General features: G+C 35.9%; 1 protein-coding gene across 8 annotated transcripts in view; it reads right to left on the reverse strand.

The window, feature by feature from the left end:
• Nucleotides 1–15,369, reverse strand: part of cacna1c (calcium channel, voltage-dependent, L type, alpha 1C subunit) — a 1,063,887-nt gene that overhangs the window by 25,569 nt on the left and 1,022,949 nt on the right. For all 8 annotated transcript variants that reach the window (XM_051921415.1, XM_051921414.1, XM_051921413.1 and 5 more), the window contains 5 exons: nt 12,966–13,067; nt 10,505–10,632; nt 10,099–10,233; nt 8,595–8,929; nt 5,308–5,433 (listed from right to left, as the gene is read on the reverse strand). In XM_051921415.1, coding sequence (XP_051777375.1) covers nt 5,308–5,433; nt 8,595–8,929; nt 10,099–10,233; nt 10,505–10,632; nt 12,966–13,067 — 826 coding nt within the window. The remainder of the gene's footprint in view (nt 1–5,307; nt 5,434–8,594; nt 8,930–10,098; nt 10,234–10,504; nt 10,633–12,965; nt 13,068–15,369) is intronic.

Raw genomic sequence — 15,369 nt, forward strand, 5'->3', positions numbered from 1 at the left:
CTCAACTTAAAAAGGACTCTGCTGCCTTACATTGGGGAGTCAGAGTTGGTAGGCAGCAGGCAACATTCAGCAGAGGAAGAGAAGGAAAAAGAATTGTGTACTTGATATTATTATTATGGCTGATTACTGGAGAGGATTCTGGAGAAATGTTTTGTGAGAATAAAAATCCCTTATTTTATCACATCAACTTGAGCTCTACTACTGGGTCAGTATTTCCCATTTAGTTAAAAAGATGAAGTTTGGCAGGATTGTACATCTAGGTCAGTAGGTATCCACTAAAAAGGGACATTTCGATATATCAATATTTAGTGGTAACCCCTACTACTCCCAATAGAAAAACTACCCCAAAATGTCAAAAAGAATTCCTTGACAAGTTGGATTGCAATTTGGTGACATTATAGAAAAAAGAAATTTAGCCAACTCATGTTTTTGTTTTATTTCTCTATATTTGAAAATAAGAATGTTAAAGCGAGGGGACTTTTCTAATGCAATGCGTCCTTTCTCTGGAAAAGCACTGAGATGTGATTGCACAGAGTCATGGGGCTTGTTGTATATGCGATTGACGTCTGCTGGCAGAACAGCAGCATGAGCAATACAGTGGAAGGAGTGAATAAGGTGAAGTGTTCTGCACAGGAAAAAGAGTGGGGGTCAGGGCTTGAAGGGTTCATTGATTTCATATACTCTAATAAACGTGGTCCAGTCTCTAAAGGGTGAGCCTCACTTCCACAGTATAGCCCCCCGCTCAACACAATGTTATGTACTAAAATAAATATGTTCTTATCTCCAAGTGGGACCTCTACATTAAAATATGTAAAATTTATAATGCATTGTAAGGGGGAACAAGATGTTGATAAGATACCTATTGCATGGCTTCACTTTAGCCACTTGGTAGGATGATAGGTGGTATAAACTTTGAATGATGCTGAGTGCTTTGAATAGTGAGAAAAGCGCTATATAAATGCCAAGAATTATTATCATTATTATTATTAATGAAAGGATGAAGGCTCAGCAAAGCTCAGATAAGACATGGTTAGCAATAAAGCTTGAGCTTTGCCAGGCAGGGATGGAGAAATATGGGAAAAGTGTTTTCCACATGTTCAATACAAGCTGGTAGTGACTGTCAATTTAAATACTAGCGCAGCTCAGTTAATGTGTCCCACACAAGCAAAAGGGAGAGAAGTAGACATCTGTACATACAGTGCATCCGGAAAGTATTCACAGCGTATCACTTTTTCCAAATTTTGTTATATCACAGCCTTATTCCAAAATGGATTAAATTCATTTTTTTTCTCAGAATTCTACACACAACACCCCATAATGACAATGTGAAAACAGTTTACTTGAGGTTTTTGCAAATTTATTAAAAATAAAACAACTGAGAAATCCCATGTACATAAGTATTCACAGCCTTTGCTCAGTACTTTGTTGATGCACCTTTGGCAGCAATTACAGCCTCAAGTCTTTTTGAATATGATGCCACAAGCTTGGCACACCTATCCTTGGCCAGTTTGGCCCATTCCTCTTTGCATCACCACTCAAGCTCCATCAGGTTGGATGGGAAGCGTTGGTGCACAGCCATTTTAAGATCTCTCCAGAGATGTTCAATCGGATTCAAGTCTGAGCTCTGGCTGGGCCACTCAAGGACATTCACAGAGTTGTCCTGAAGCCACTCCTTTGATATCTTGGCTGTGTGTTTAGGGTCATTGTCCTGCTGAAAGATGAACCGTCGCCCCAGTCTCAGGTCAAGAGCACTCTGGAGCAGGTTTTCATCCAGGATCTCTCTGTACATTGCTGCAGTCATGTTTCCCTTTATCCTGACTAGTCTCCCAGTCCCTGCCGCTGAAAAACATCCCCACAGCATGATGCTGCCACCACCATGCTTCACTGTAGGGATGGTATTGGCCTGGTGATGAGCGGTGCCTGGTTTCCTCCAAACGTGACACCTGGCATTCACACCAAAGAGTTCAATCTTTGTCTCATCAGACCAGAGAATTTTCTTTCTCATGATCTGAGAGTCCTTCAGGTGCCTTTTGGCAAACTCCAGGTAGGCTGCCATGTGCCTTTTACTAAGGAGTGGCTTCCGTCTGGCCACTCTACCATACAGGCCTGATTAGTGGATTGCTGCAGAGATGGTTGTCCTTCTGGAAGGTTCTCCTCTCTACACAGAGGACCTCTGGAGCTCTGACAGAGTGACCATCGGGTTCTTGGTCACCTCCCTGACTAAGGCCCTTCTCCCCCGGTCGCTCAGTTTAGATGGCCGGCCAGCTCTAGGAAGAGTCCTAGAGGTTTCAAACTTCTTCCACTTACAGATGATGGAGGCCACTGTGCTCATTGGGACCTTCATAGCAGCAGAAATTTTTCTGTAACCTTCTCCAGATTTGTGCCTCCAGACAATCCTGTCTCTGAGGTCTACAGACAATTCCTTTGACTTCATGCTTGGTTTGTGCTCTGACATGAACTGTCAACTGTGGGACCTTATATAGACAGGTGTGTGCCTTTCCAAATCATGTCCAATCAACTGAATTTACCACAGGTGGACTCCAATGAAGCTGCAGAAACATCTCAAGGATGATCAGGGGAAACAGGATGCACCTGAGCTCAATTTTGAGCTTCATGGCAAAGGCTGTGAATATTTATGTACATGTGCTTTCTCAATTTGTTTATTTTTAATAAATTTGCAAAAACCTCAAGTAAACTTTTTTCATGTTGTCATTATGGGGTGTTGTGTGTAGAATTCTGAGGAAAAAAATGAATTGAATCCATTTTGGAATAAGGCTGTAACATAACAAAATGTGGAAAAAGTGATGTGCTGTGAATACTTTCCGGATGCACTGTATACTGTATTTCTTGAGATAATTACTTTTTACCTGTTCTTTTCTGTACAATCCTTACATCTCTCCTGTTCTGAACCTCATCCCTTCACAAAAAGTTCTTCCCTTACTTGTTTACATTTTAGACCCAGGTGTCTCCATTTCTCTATTAACAAAGACGTCACTACAATACAACGGTCCGGTATACCAAACCATAATTCCAGATGTTATTTTATTCTACTTCAGCAACTACAGAAAACAGCCCCATTAAGACGTTTAACTCATTGCACAGCCTAAATATTTTGTTTTTAATAACTTAAAGTACAACTTTATTGTCTGGCTATGCCTAGGACAAAAAAAAAAAAAGCTTGAACATACAACTGACAAAAAACATGAAAAGTAATGCTTGAGTGAACAACGTAAACAAATGAAAATCATAAACATATAATAATAATAGCAAAACTCCAAAAATACCTGATATTCATACTGATTGCCTGTTTTAATTCAAAAGAATACAGTTTCCTCTAAAATTGTGTTTTGCAGTAACCATCAACAAAAGCCAAAGCCAGTCACTAGGAAAAGCAAGAACTGATCAATGGTAGGAATGTTTTTTTACATTTGTATATAGTATATTAAAGGGCAAGGAGCTCCAGTGAACTAATAATATTAACTCAAAAAAAAAAATACAAATACTGTATACAACAAAAAGTATTGAGTTAGTTATATTGTAACGGCCGACTCCTTACCCAGCAGGCAGCTACACTACCAAGACCTGTGGCCTGGATAAATTACTGAGATGAATCTACATATACCAAGCCATACCTCTAACAAATAATATTTTCCCCTCAATTGACGGTGAATCACAAGCACACAAAAGCAGATATGTAAAATAAGTGAATAAATATATTAAATGGAACACAATAACAAAACAATACTACACATTCCCCACATAGAAAATATATATGTATATCCCTCCACCAAAGCAGCAACATGAAAACACCAAATATACAATAACAAACCCTCCCTTGCCCAGTAACATATAACAAACACAAAACACAAATAACAATAATAAATGAATACTGAAATGACAATGATTGTGAACTTGAGTCCGGGTATATTACTGTCCTGAATACGGATGACTGATCAAGAAAGAATGGATGCATTTGAATCTCCCGGAAAAATTGAACAATCTCGCCGTGTTTCCTCAATGTGTGGTGGATAATGAAGTCCAACCCCGGGGTTTCTGGCGATGATTGAGTTGAAGTGAATCCGGCAGAATGAGAAACAAACTGGATACAAAGCGCGATGTGAAGAATAGCAGGAAATGATGGTTTGTTGTTGTTAAATGAAATCTCCTTCTTTCTCCTACCTCCTCTCTCTTTTCCTCTTTCCCTCCTGATCGTTTAAATAGTAATGAACCGGATGTAACTGAATGTGAACAGATGCTTTCCATCCTGGGACTGTGGTCTCTCTCCCTCATCCGTCCCTGTAAGTGTACTGACGTACACATAACGAACAGTAAACGGGACGATGGAAACAAATATGCACTCAGCACATACATCGAATACACTATTACTATGTACCCCGCTACAATATAGTATTCTGATACATCCAATTAACTAGGGGCACAATAACTGAGGACCACTTGTTTTTGGAAATTTCCTGGCCCAAGCTGAGTAACACAATTAGTTCATTTCTAAATACAACAAATGAATTTCTGTTGACTATATATAGCAGTAAACAGCAAAGCTATCTGCTTAGAGAGATTTCACAGGAGGCACCTTAGATATCTGGTCAAACAAATTTGTGAATAGCTTGATTAAAATGGGTGGATTTTCTGAGATCCCTTTTTGTTACACACAAGTACTGAAAAATGTATACAGACATTGCCATCTGGGTTTCACACTCATGACATGGTGACATTAGAGGAAAATGAAACCTCTTTATTGTTTGTAACATTACACTTGACCCTATTAAGTCTTTATTTGTTCAATTTATTTACATTTATTTACACCATAATTCAAGGTATTGTGACTTATAGACTTCAAAGTAAATGCATTTCTGTAGTGTTTGTTCAAGATAAAGAATACTGCACTGATTGATGGCTTTTTGTTTAATGACCTTTTAACTATAATGTTTGAAAATATCAGCGACCGTTTATTAATTATCTGAAGTGGAATATGGAGACTGAAACCTACCTCAGCTGCAATGAGTATAAAGCTAAAATTCAACCCTGGACATTAATGCAGGGTTTACAGAATCTTTCAGAACCAAGTTAAATTTGTCAGTCAATCTAGCCTTCATGCCTTTAGGATAAGAAAGTAAACTGGATTACATACAGAAGATCTGGACAAAAATGTGAAGGGGACAACAGCACCCAGACTGACAAGGCTAAAAGGTCACACTACAGCACTGACTACTGAGCACTACTGAAACATCTTGCCATTGAACTGAATCATTATTAATTTTAAAGATTAAAAAGTGTAAAGAATCATACATTTCTGATGACACCATGCTCATCTGATTGCAGTAATCTGGATCACTGTTGAAATTCTCATACATTCCATCTGGGGACTGCTCATCTTGACAGGGGAAAGGCTGATGACTAACACCAGACTCAGAACTAAGAAAAGAAAAGCACTGTTAAAATAAAACATCCCGAACGTGGAAAAAAAAACATTTTTTCCAAATGGTTTAATAATGTGAAGTTAAAACAATAAATGTACTTGATATCGTAATTGTGATTGAGAACACTTTAAGTGAGTATAACAGTTTTCTTTTGTTTGGTGCCTCTTTCTTTTGAATGAACTAGCATCACATTTAACTTGGCGAGAAGTCTTCAGATGTAAAGCCTGTGGTTGAACCCATGAGTCATATAGCTGTTTGGAGATGAGAATGTAAAATTATCCAATTTATTTTTGTATTTGAGTACATAATATTTTATTGTACTTTTAGTAGTAGTTTGTAAAATATATTCAATGAATTTTATGTATAACTTTGCAATTTAAACATTACTACTAACATACTGCATTTTTGCAGTATTATTTTCTTATCAAAAGTAATCTTACTAATGAAACATTTAAAATTAAGTATCTTACTAATGATAAATGACATTAACTGTAATGATATACTTGCTGATTACTAGGTGCATTTAATTATGCATATTTCTATATGAAAAATAATGTTTTTAGAAATAATAAAAAGAAGGAAAATGTAGCATTTTATGCAGTTTAAAAATGAAAAAATCCATTATTTACTAATCTGCATATAAAGTCAATAAAAATAATCATGTAAATCAATACTAACCTTATGTTATTGTGAAGAAAGACCAAATCATGCTAAGTGTCTAATTGTAAAATATTAATTAATGTACCTGTCATGTTAACATTCAATTAGGAATGGCTTGTTACTTTAAATTTGTAATTGATTTTCCAAAAACATAAACATCACCGTAAATGTAAATTCATATCAAAAAAATTTAAAAATATGCATACTGCAACCAATAGTTAACAAATAAAGGCTTTGTAAACTCCACATTTATATAACTTATTCTCAAGCTTTCTGAACCATGTGCATGGCGGGAAATAGCCTGGGAAAGTTTGTCATATTATGGCTGGGCTCATTCACAGCCACACTCACTTTGGGCTAATTTGACATCTTAATTAACCTAATGTGCACCTCTTATGCAGATATATGAACTCAGACAACTTTCAGGTGCAGGATTTAAACTGCAGACACTGAATCCAGGAGACATCAGCTTGGGCAAACTTTTTTTTTTTTGGACCTCATTTACATTTCCTGTGACCAAAAGACATTAAGACTTCAGGAAGGTGCAGGTCATAAAACTGAAAGCACAAAAGCTACGCCATGTGACATATTCAGCATAAGGGCACCTGTTAAATTATTAATTGAAAGATTAACAGGTAGACAGTAAAATAAGAATGTATCTAAACACATACAGTAAATACTTTCCTAAACTGTGTTCTCCTTAAGTATCACTGATCAGTGAAAGATTGAAAATTAATTATTTACCACTATAAAACCTTTCTTTATCTGGTTGTACATACTGATATTTCCCAGCCTGTTCGTCTTGGAATGTGAACGGCAGTGAGTTCAACTCTGCAGTTTGAGAGTCTAATAATAATATATTAAAATTAAAGTACAAATCACAAAAAGTGCAAGAGGCAGTAATAAAAGAAATGCTTGTTATATTCAACCTTTCAGCAATACCTTTACCTGTGTGATTTATTCTATTATGAATGGAAATTAAATTATATGCAATCATTTGGTTCTGAATTAAAATGGCAGCGTCTAAAGATTTGCATCATCACGGCTGCTAGTTTTGTGTATTAGATTTAGTTTTTCAGAGGCAGTGGATGTGTTAACCATGTGACAATGCCACATTTTAATTATGGTTTGATCTATGTAGAATTCTGATCAAACCCTGCCTAGCATGTCATTTCTCTTGGACCTCTGTGAATAATACCCAGCAGAGATGGCTAGCAGCTTTTGGACACTCAGCCCCACTAACTGATCCTTCATATGTAAACCTGTGTTATACTCCTTTTACAGAGACATAACTGAACAAATAGTGAATAGCATGCACTACATTAATTAATGTCTTGATCCATTTATGCTGTACTAGCCATATTGACTATCCAATAGAGGTAACATTTTAAAATATTTGATATCTCTTGCCCTATGTGCACCTTCAGCGCCTTTTCTTGGTATGATGATGTGTCTGAGTCTCTATGGACCAATGCCCCCTCCCTCCAGCATGTTCCCATAAAGCCTGCTTCTGCAGTCCTGTCATTTTGAAGGGTCTTTCTCATCTGTTGTCCACTTTTATACTTTCTGTCTTTGAAGGTGACTCTTAGTGTGGCTCCTACACCTTTACTCCTCCTCCTGTGTCGCATATTCACACTTTGTCTTTCAATTGCATCCCAAAAACCAAATTGACCAATCAGATCGCTTGGTGGGATTGAACACACACTGACCTCTTACCGTTTTATTAAATAGTAGATTTTTGTGGTGTGGTGAAATAAATGTGTGTGTGTTTTTTTTTTTATTTAGTACGGTGAAGATTAAATAGGTCTTTCGCACTATTTGTAAAATATAGCAGTAAAACAAAATAGGCTAAAAAAATGAAAGAATATGTTTAAAATAACCATGCAAACAAAATTGTGTACTGTGCAGAAAACAATCAATTGAAAGTTTAATCAAATTTGCCCAAGTCTAGGTATTTTGTGAGCTACGCTAAAAAGCCTTGCTAAGAAATTGTTAAAAATGACGTGTAGGGCTTTATCTAGATAGGTAGCAAGCATTAATTGGATTGCCTATGCATGTCCGTCTGCACATGTACAATGTACATTGAGAAATGCATTTCCATGGCCAGAACAAACTGGAATTGATAAAGCAGCATGAAGCACAAATTCAGTGACATTTAACATTAAGTAACTGATATGGCTTAGTATTACAAAGTATTCCTATTACATTAGTATGGCATGAATAGATTGCTACACAGAGAGCACAGCATTTCACCAACTAAAATTATTTGAACAATTTTAACAGATTACCTGTAAAATTAACTGGCAACCTATCATTAACTTGCCATAAATATATTATAAATTAAACTGTTCATAGTTTAAAACCCCTGGTTATAATTAAGAAATTAAGATGAAAAGAAAATGACATTGTCTTCCCAAATGACTTAAAAAAAAAACAAAACTGCAGTTTTACAATAGCTTCAAAACAAAACCAGACATAAGTCTTAGTTTCTGATACCTGTTTGAAGTAAGCTGCCATGACGTGGTTGGGTGAGGTGTCTTTTTGTCCTCAACAGTGCAGTTGATATTCTGGTTGTTTGCTGCGTTGGTAAATCGAAAGATAGCTGTGTTGTTTGCATTGTTGATGTTTGCATTGGAGCTCGTGGAAGAATAGCTGCTGGGAGTAAAGGTGGAGTCTACCAGCTTCTCATGTGATGGAGATTCCAGCTCTCCTGGGCTGCTCCCTGCTTTATTAATGTGAAGGGGACGCTGAGTCGTGAAGGACTGGGGAAAGGTGTTTCGTCCATCACTTGGAAAATAGTTGACATGGTTACCGAACAAACCACTTGCTCTCTGTCAAAAACATTGTAAATGTTAGAAAGAGGTTTGTGCAAACATTAAATAAAAACCAAACATTTTTGGGTTCTTGAAGATAATTGTAAACATTATACATATTATTCTAAAGGAACATCATTCCACTTGTTTTTATTCACTTTAAGAAACTTTGCATATTCAGAAAGACAGGCATTAGTGAGGTAATCACAACTATGCAACACAGAAAAGAACTGGTTATTGAATTTCGCCACACCAAAGAGCCTCTATGCCTGGTCACTATTCACGGAGTGGATGTAGAGGTGGTCCACATGAATAACAAGTTGGACTAGTCTCTGAACACAGAGGAGTTGTAGAAGAAAAGGCAGAGCAGGCTCTTTTTCCTTAAGAGAGTGTGTTCTTTAATGTGGGTAGTGATATGGTTCACATCTTGTACAACTCTGTGATGGCCAGTGCAATTTTCTATGCTGTGGTGTGCTGGGCTGGTAACATCACTTCAAGAGAGGCCCACCAAATCAACAAGCTAATGAAAAGGGCAGGCTTAGCTATGAAACGCAGAATGAATTAAAACAAAACCTGGTGTCATTATGAACCCTCTTTCTAACACACCAACACTGTGGATTTATAGACAACAAATTATTCATCAAAAGTGTGTCAATAAACTCTGCAGGGACCTCCTTTATACCAACAACAATATGCTGTGACTGCCAAGTGAGAAGTTTTCTTTCTTTTTAATTTTCTTCCTTTTTATTCATTCTGCTGTGTATTCAGATCACAGTGTGGGTGTACATATATTTATCTATCCATCCATCCATTTTCCAACCCGCTGAATCCGAACACAGGGTCACGGGGGTCTGCTGGAGCCAATCCCAGCCAACACAGGGCACAAGGCAGGAACCAATCCCGGGCAGGGTGCCAACCCACCGCAGTATATTTATCTACTATTGTATTTATTTATAGTACTTCTGTAAAACCGAAATTTCCCCCTGGGGACAAATAAAGATCTATCTGTCTATCTGGTGCTCTGAATCTAAAGGAACTTCCAATTGCACAATGCTGAGCTAAGATTGTTGGTGGCCCTGGTATGGTGAAGACACTGCCTCTTAATTGAAATAAGCTTCAGTTATTGAAGAAGGGGCTTATTTTTCATATTAACTATTGAAAAATGCTTTCAAATAAATATACTTTACCCTAAAGATATCATCCTCTGATGCTGCTGAGGTGGTTTCTTTCATTGTCTTGTCAATTTCTTCCTCAACTGTGAGGTCCCCTGATATCGCTCGACGGATCTCGGGTCCAATTTCATGTAAAGTGCGCAAACCAGCCTGAAATGCATAGCCAATAAGCACTGGCTGTTTAGATTACATCTGAATTATTTACCGCTAATTGATAAAATTTTTAAAAATTACCAGGAACCAAGAACTGGGTAAACATTTGGCCTAGGTGAGTTAATAATTTATTTATACTAGGAAGCAATGACTTTTGGTGTATTAAAAAAAAAGAAAATTATTTTGATGAAAGTAAAGGAGAGGGACACAAATATCAAAAAAAGTGTTAAAATCCATTTGACATTCTTTTTGTACTCCATAAACATACCTGTAAAGAAAGTGCATTCTTTTGTGAAGATTTACCAACCAGCCCCTGTTCCTTACGCTTTTTGAATTTCCTGAAGTATTCCTGAATTAAAAACGTCGCATAAAACTTTCCTACTGTAACTTCATCATCTACAGGGCAAAAACAAGTATACAGAAATCAATTTACAGGACATCCAAATGCACTTGTATTTTCAGTTTTTTTCAAATGCTGCAAACATTTGTCAAGCTTACTGGAAATGTTCCTAAAAAATTGAAATCTCTGTACATTACATAAAAAGGTAATTCATTAAAGTGGGTCAAAACATACACAGATTAAAGTGGTTAACAAACATTTCAGAAACACCAACATTAGAAAACTGTGTTGCCTAAGTTTTGCTCATCTGCTTATAATATGCTGAAACCATACTGATCACATAACAGCATTGAGCTATTAGCTACCATACCTACTTACGTAATTAAAATTGAAGTAATGCTATTAATTTTGTTAAAAATCATGGCATTTTTTCTTATTTTACTTCTCTGCTTGGTAGTTTGCAGTGACATGTGGTTGAATTGCTTTAAGAACTGCTTCTCACTGTCCGTGGACAGCAGCTTAGCCAGTGACTGACCCAGTGTTAGACAATAAAAGACTTATTCCTGCAATATAATACTCTACATAATGAAGGCTGTAGGGGCTAGATGACAGAAGAACCAATAATCATGGCACCAGATGTTTCTTTGGGAAATTAGTCGAAGACTAGAATTTCATTATAATCTGTTTCAACTTCTAGCTGTGTCTTGGTTCAAACTAATGAAGTATAAATGTATTACTAAGTGTTAAGACTTGTAAGAACGTCCTGTCTAAGGCAGATTCTTTCCCTGTGCGTTTTGTTGTAAAGACTGGGATTGGTACCCTGAGAATCTAAAGGCAGTGCCACATTACATGACTTGAGTCAGAGATGATGTCATGCTTAATGACAGCAGTTGTAGAATCTTGTTGCACTGAGGATGTTAAGTTACATGACTAGAGGTTACAGTGTTTGACAAACTACACGGTTCCCTTACTACTCCTCAGTATAAATTTCCAAAGTATCTCAAGTTGACACATTTTGATAGCCAACTGATGTAATTTTTCATTAAAACAATTTGTAGAACAGTAATAATAATGATCTCAATAGCTGAGTAATAACAGTGAAATGTTAAAGGACGTGTAAAATGTAACACAGTTGCAACACACAACTCGATCACTGAGAGACAAATGAGGGTTCAGCAGCAGCAGCGCACGCACACACACACACACACACACACACACACACACACACACACACACACACACACACACACACACACACACACACCAGAGCAGTGCTCCTGGCGGATCCCCACAGAGTGTCCTCCTTCTCAAAAGAGTTTTGTTAGTCCAGCTCAAACACAAATCTCATCACAAATGAGTCATTTGCCCTAGATCAAAATTGAATATGACCCTTTTTGTTCCTCATAAAATGAACATTCAGAAAAGAGGGAACGAGTTAATGAGCAGCAATCGTAAAAATATTTTTCTTTTTAATTTCCATTATTGTAGTGGTTATCATTAACTCCTGAAATTGCAGGAGTTTTTTTAAGCAATCATTTTTAATTCTGTTGATGTAAAAGTCACATTACTATCATGATGTGTTCTGGGAATAGTGAGGTTACAATGTGCAAAGGTCCTATGAAAATGTTTTTTACTGAGATTGTCTCAGTTTTTATTTTTTTCTATAAATTTTTAGCAAATATAAAAATGTCTTAGCATAGGTTCAAATTTAGACTATACTGGAAACGACTTCCAGGTTTTGTGGTTTACATGTGACAGACAGATAAAAATGTAATTTTGTATATATATAGCTGTATATATTTCAATGCAAATTTTACATGGTGTTATCATGTTTTATGGCAACTATTATAGTGATAAATTTGTAAGGCTGTCTAGGATTACATATTGCACTGTCTTAAAAATATAAATTGAATTTGGTTTAATTAATATACTGTGTATATGTGACAACAATGACCCTAAAACACATAAAACAAAAATGTCCTAGTTGGGAACTAGAGTGTTCAAAGTGCTAAAGGTACAAGAAGATACTTAAGGAGGATTTCTATAATATATTTTTAAAGTAATGTAACTTAACTACTGCAAACACTTCTGGACAGATGTAATGGAATAGCATTGTTAACTAGATAAACTTTTAATTTATGCAATGTAAAAAATTAGATTTATTTATAATATTAATGTTTAATACAAAGCAACACCAAGTTCTCATGCTATAGTTAAATGTAGTAAATATTAGATTGCCCAAAATTATACAGATAGGAACAGCAGAGTTTAAAGATGCTAGATTTGTCTCATATACAGTTTTCCAGTACTGTTTTTTACTTGTATCGTAACTTGTCTATCCATATATGTTGGTAAAATCTAATAGAAAGCTCTGTTTTTCTGCTCTTACCTCCTGCTGGTGGAACCACTTGATCCAATAGCTTCATGCTGGTCCTTTTCCAGATTTTTTTGATAATGGCTCTTAACTCCTCATTAGCTTGCTCCAAATTACCTAAGAATAATGGTGGTATTAGGTTAATGACAAATCAGAAAAAAGTACATCAAATTATTGATAAAAAGGTCTGCATAATTCTTTAAGAATGTATTTGTTTTTATGTGTTTGCTTTATTAATTTCTTTATTTTTGTGTGTTTTTTAATTTGTTTAGCCAGCATTGATTTTATGCTGGCATTTGAGGTTTTCAAGATAGTCTTCATCATCATGTTTGTGTATGTGTGCAGCTATGTGGCAACCATATGAAAGGGGCTCAGACACAGAGAGCCTTCCTCTTCCATTTGATATTCAAAAATTAATCCAGTGTGAATAGAATACATTCACTTCTGCACTGAGTGGAAAAAGACAAGCAGCACTACCAAAGAATATTAGAAATATCATGTAATGCTGTATGCAATATACACAAAAGTGTACAGAGATGAAAAAAACTTAACAATTACGCCTACTCATTTAGTTAACTACTGCCTCACTATCACCTTGATTGGGATTAAACAGGTTCAAGAATGTTATACTGCTATTTATTTTTGGTATGTTACATTATCAAGCAGACTAGTTGGGTCACACAACAAATACAACTTAACAACAGCTGTAGTCAAAAGAGGACCACAACCTAACAGCATAACAGAATAACACAGCACTGTTGAGACCTAACTGTATATTTGGAATTCTTAACTTAGTCTGGGCATCCATACAGATTCACCTTGCCTTTCTTACTTTCACTATTTCCTTGTCTGTACCTTTCAGTTATCTGTGCTTAATTTTTAAATTCTCAGATGAGCTATTCTTTTCAGAGAGAAGCCATTTATACCATATGATAGATAGATAGATAGATAGATAGATAGATAGATAGATAGATAGATAGATAGATAGATAGATAGATAGATAGATAGATAGATAGATAGATAGATAGATAGATAGATAGATAGATAGATAGATAGATACTTTATTAATCCCCAAGGGGAAATATAAAATCTGTTCTATTTTCTGTCCAGTATTTCATAAGGACTTTGTACTTGACAACTTTGTAGCATAATGTCTAGAAATAAACACTTGCATTTATGTACAGAATGTGTTGCTATCCATGGGGTAAACATCAAGGTCCCCTTAATTCCCACGAGCAAGACAAGGTTTTGGTTAAGCTTCTATAATTCTTAGGTATCCTCAAATAAGGTACAGTCACTAATCACCATCCTTTCTATACCTTTATAAACCTATTCTAAAAAAACAGCTTTCCCTCTTCATAAAGGTTTTTTTTGTGAACATCTGGAGATGGGGTTGGCGTTAATGTGCTATTTCACTCAAATTGAGATTAGACAGCAAAGAGAATAAGCGTCTGTGCATCCCAACCTACGTAAGGAGCTAATGAGCTAAAAAAAAAAAGGCAAATGATGATTAGGGTCTCAAAATAAATGTAGTTCATTAAGTCAAATTAAATTAGGCCGAAGAATTGCCATCAACAATCACAAAAGAATATAAGGCAGTTTTCAAGCTTTAAATCTAAATATTTAAATATTATATTACTATATTTTATCATGAAGTCAAGTATATATCTTAGTATTCTACATTTCCAATGAAGATCATCATGTGAATATGTCTCTCTGACTAGTGACAGAGGTGGCCAGTTTAAGAAGGACATAGTAATTAGTGAGTGGGTCTGTTTTAGTTATGATGGGTTTTGGGAAACACTCGTAAATTAATGATCTATCTTAGGATAGACTTAATGTTCTTGATGCTATTTTGCTTCTGTTAAACTCTTCCCAGATCTGATTTAACAGTTTGACCCTACACAACATTATCTGCTAAAACCACGACTTCTGCATTCTAAAAATGGCAGTGATTCCATTCCATTAAATTTTGGTCTCCACTTTAAAATGATGGATCTTCAGGTTTCAATCTGTGACAAAAAGATTCAACTCTTACCTTCAAAATGGGAAGGCAAAAAGTGAACATACAATTTTCTACATAATTTTATGATCGATAGTCTTTGTGGAACCCAACATGTTCTTGCTTTTCAACATCCTAAGGCATCAATAATATTGTTCGCACCTCTTTTAGATATTGAAACTGCAGTTGCAGCTTTTCTGGTCATTATCTACTGGTCCTGTCAGATCAGTTCAATAGCAATATGCAGCAATGCTGTATTTATTGCTTCTAGTTTGTTGTGATTTTTGTACTTGTGGTAGTTTGTTTTGTTTAGTAGGTGGCATTCTACATAATGGGATTTTATTCAATGTATATTTAGGTGCTTGCTTGTTTATTCCGAACAATTCAGCTTAGTTCAACATTTACTAGAGTGGTCTT

Source organism: Erpetoichthys calabaricus, chromosome 18 (assembly GCF_900747795.2).
Source record: "Erpetoichthys calabaricus chromosome 18, fErpCal1.3, whole genome shotgun sequence".
NCBI classification, from domain to species: Eukaryota; Metazoa; Chordata; class Cladistia; order Polypteriformes; family Polypteridae; genus Erpetoichthys; species Erpetoichthys calabaricus.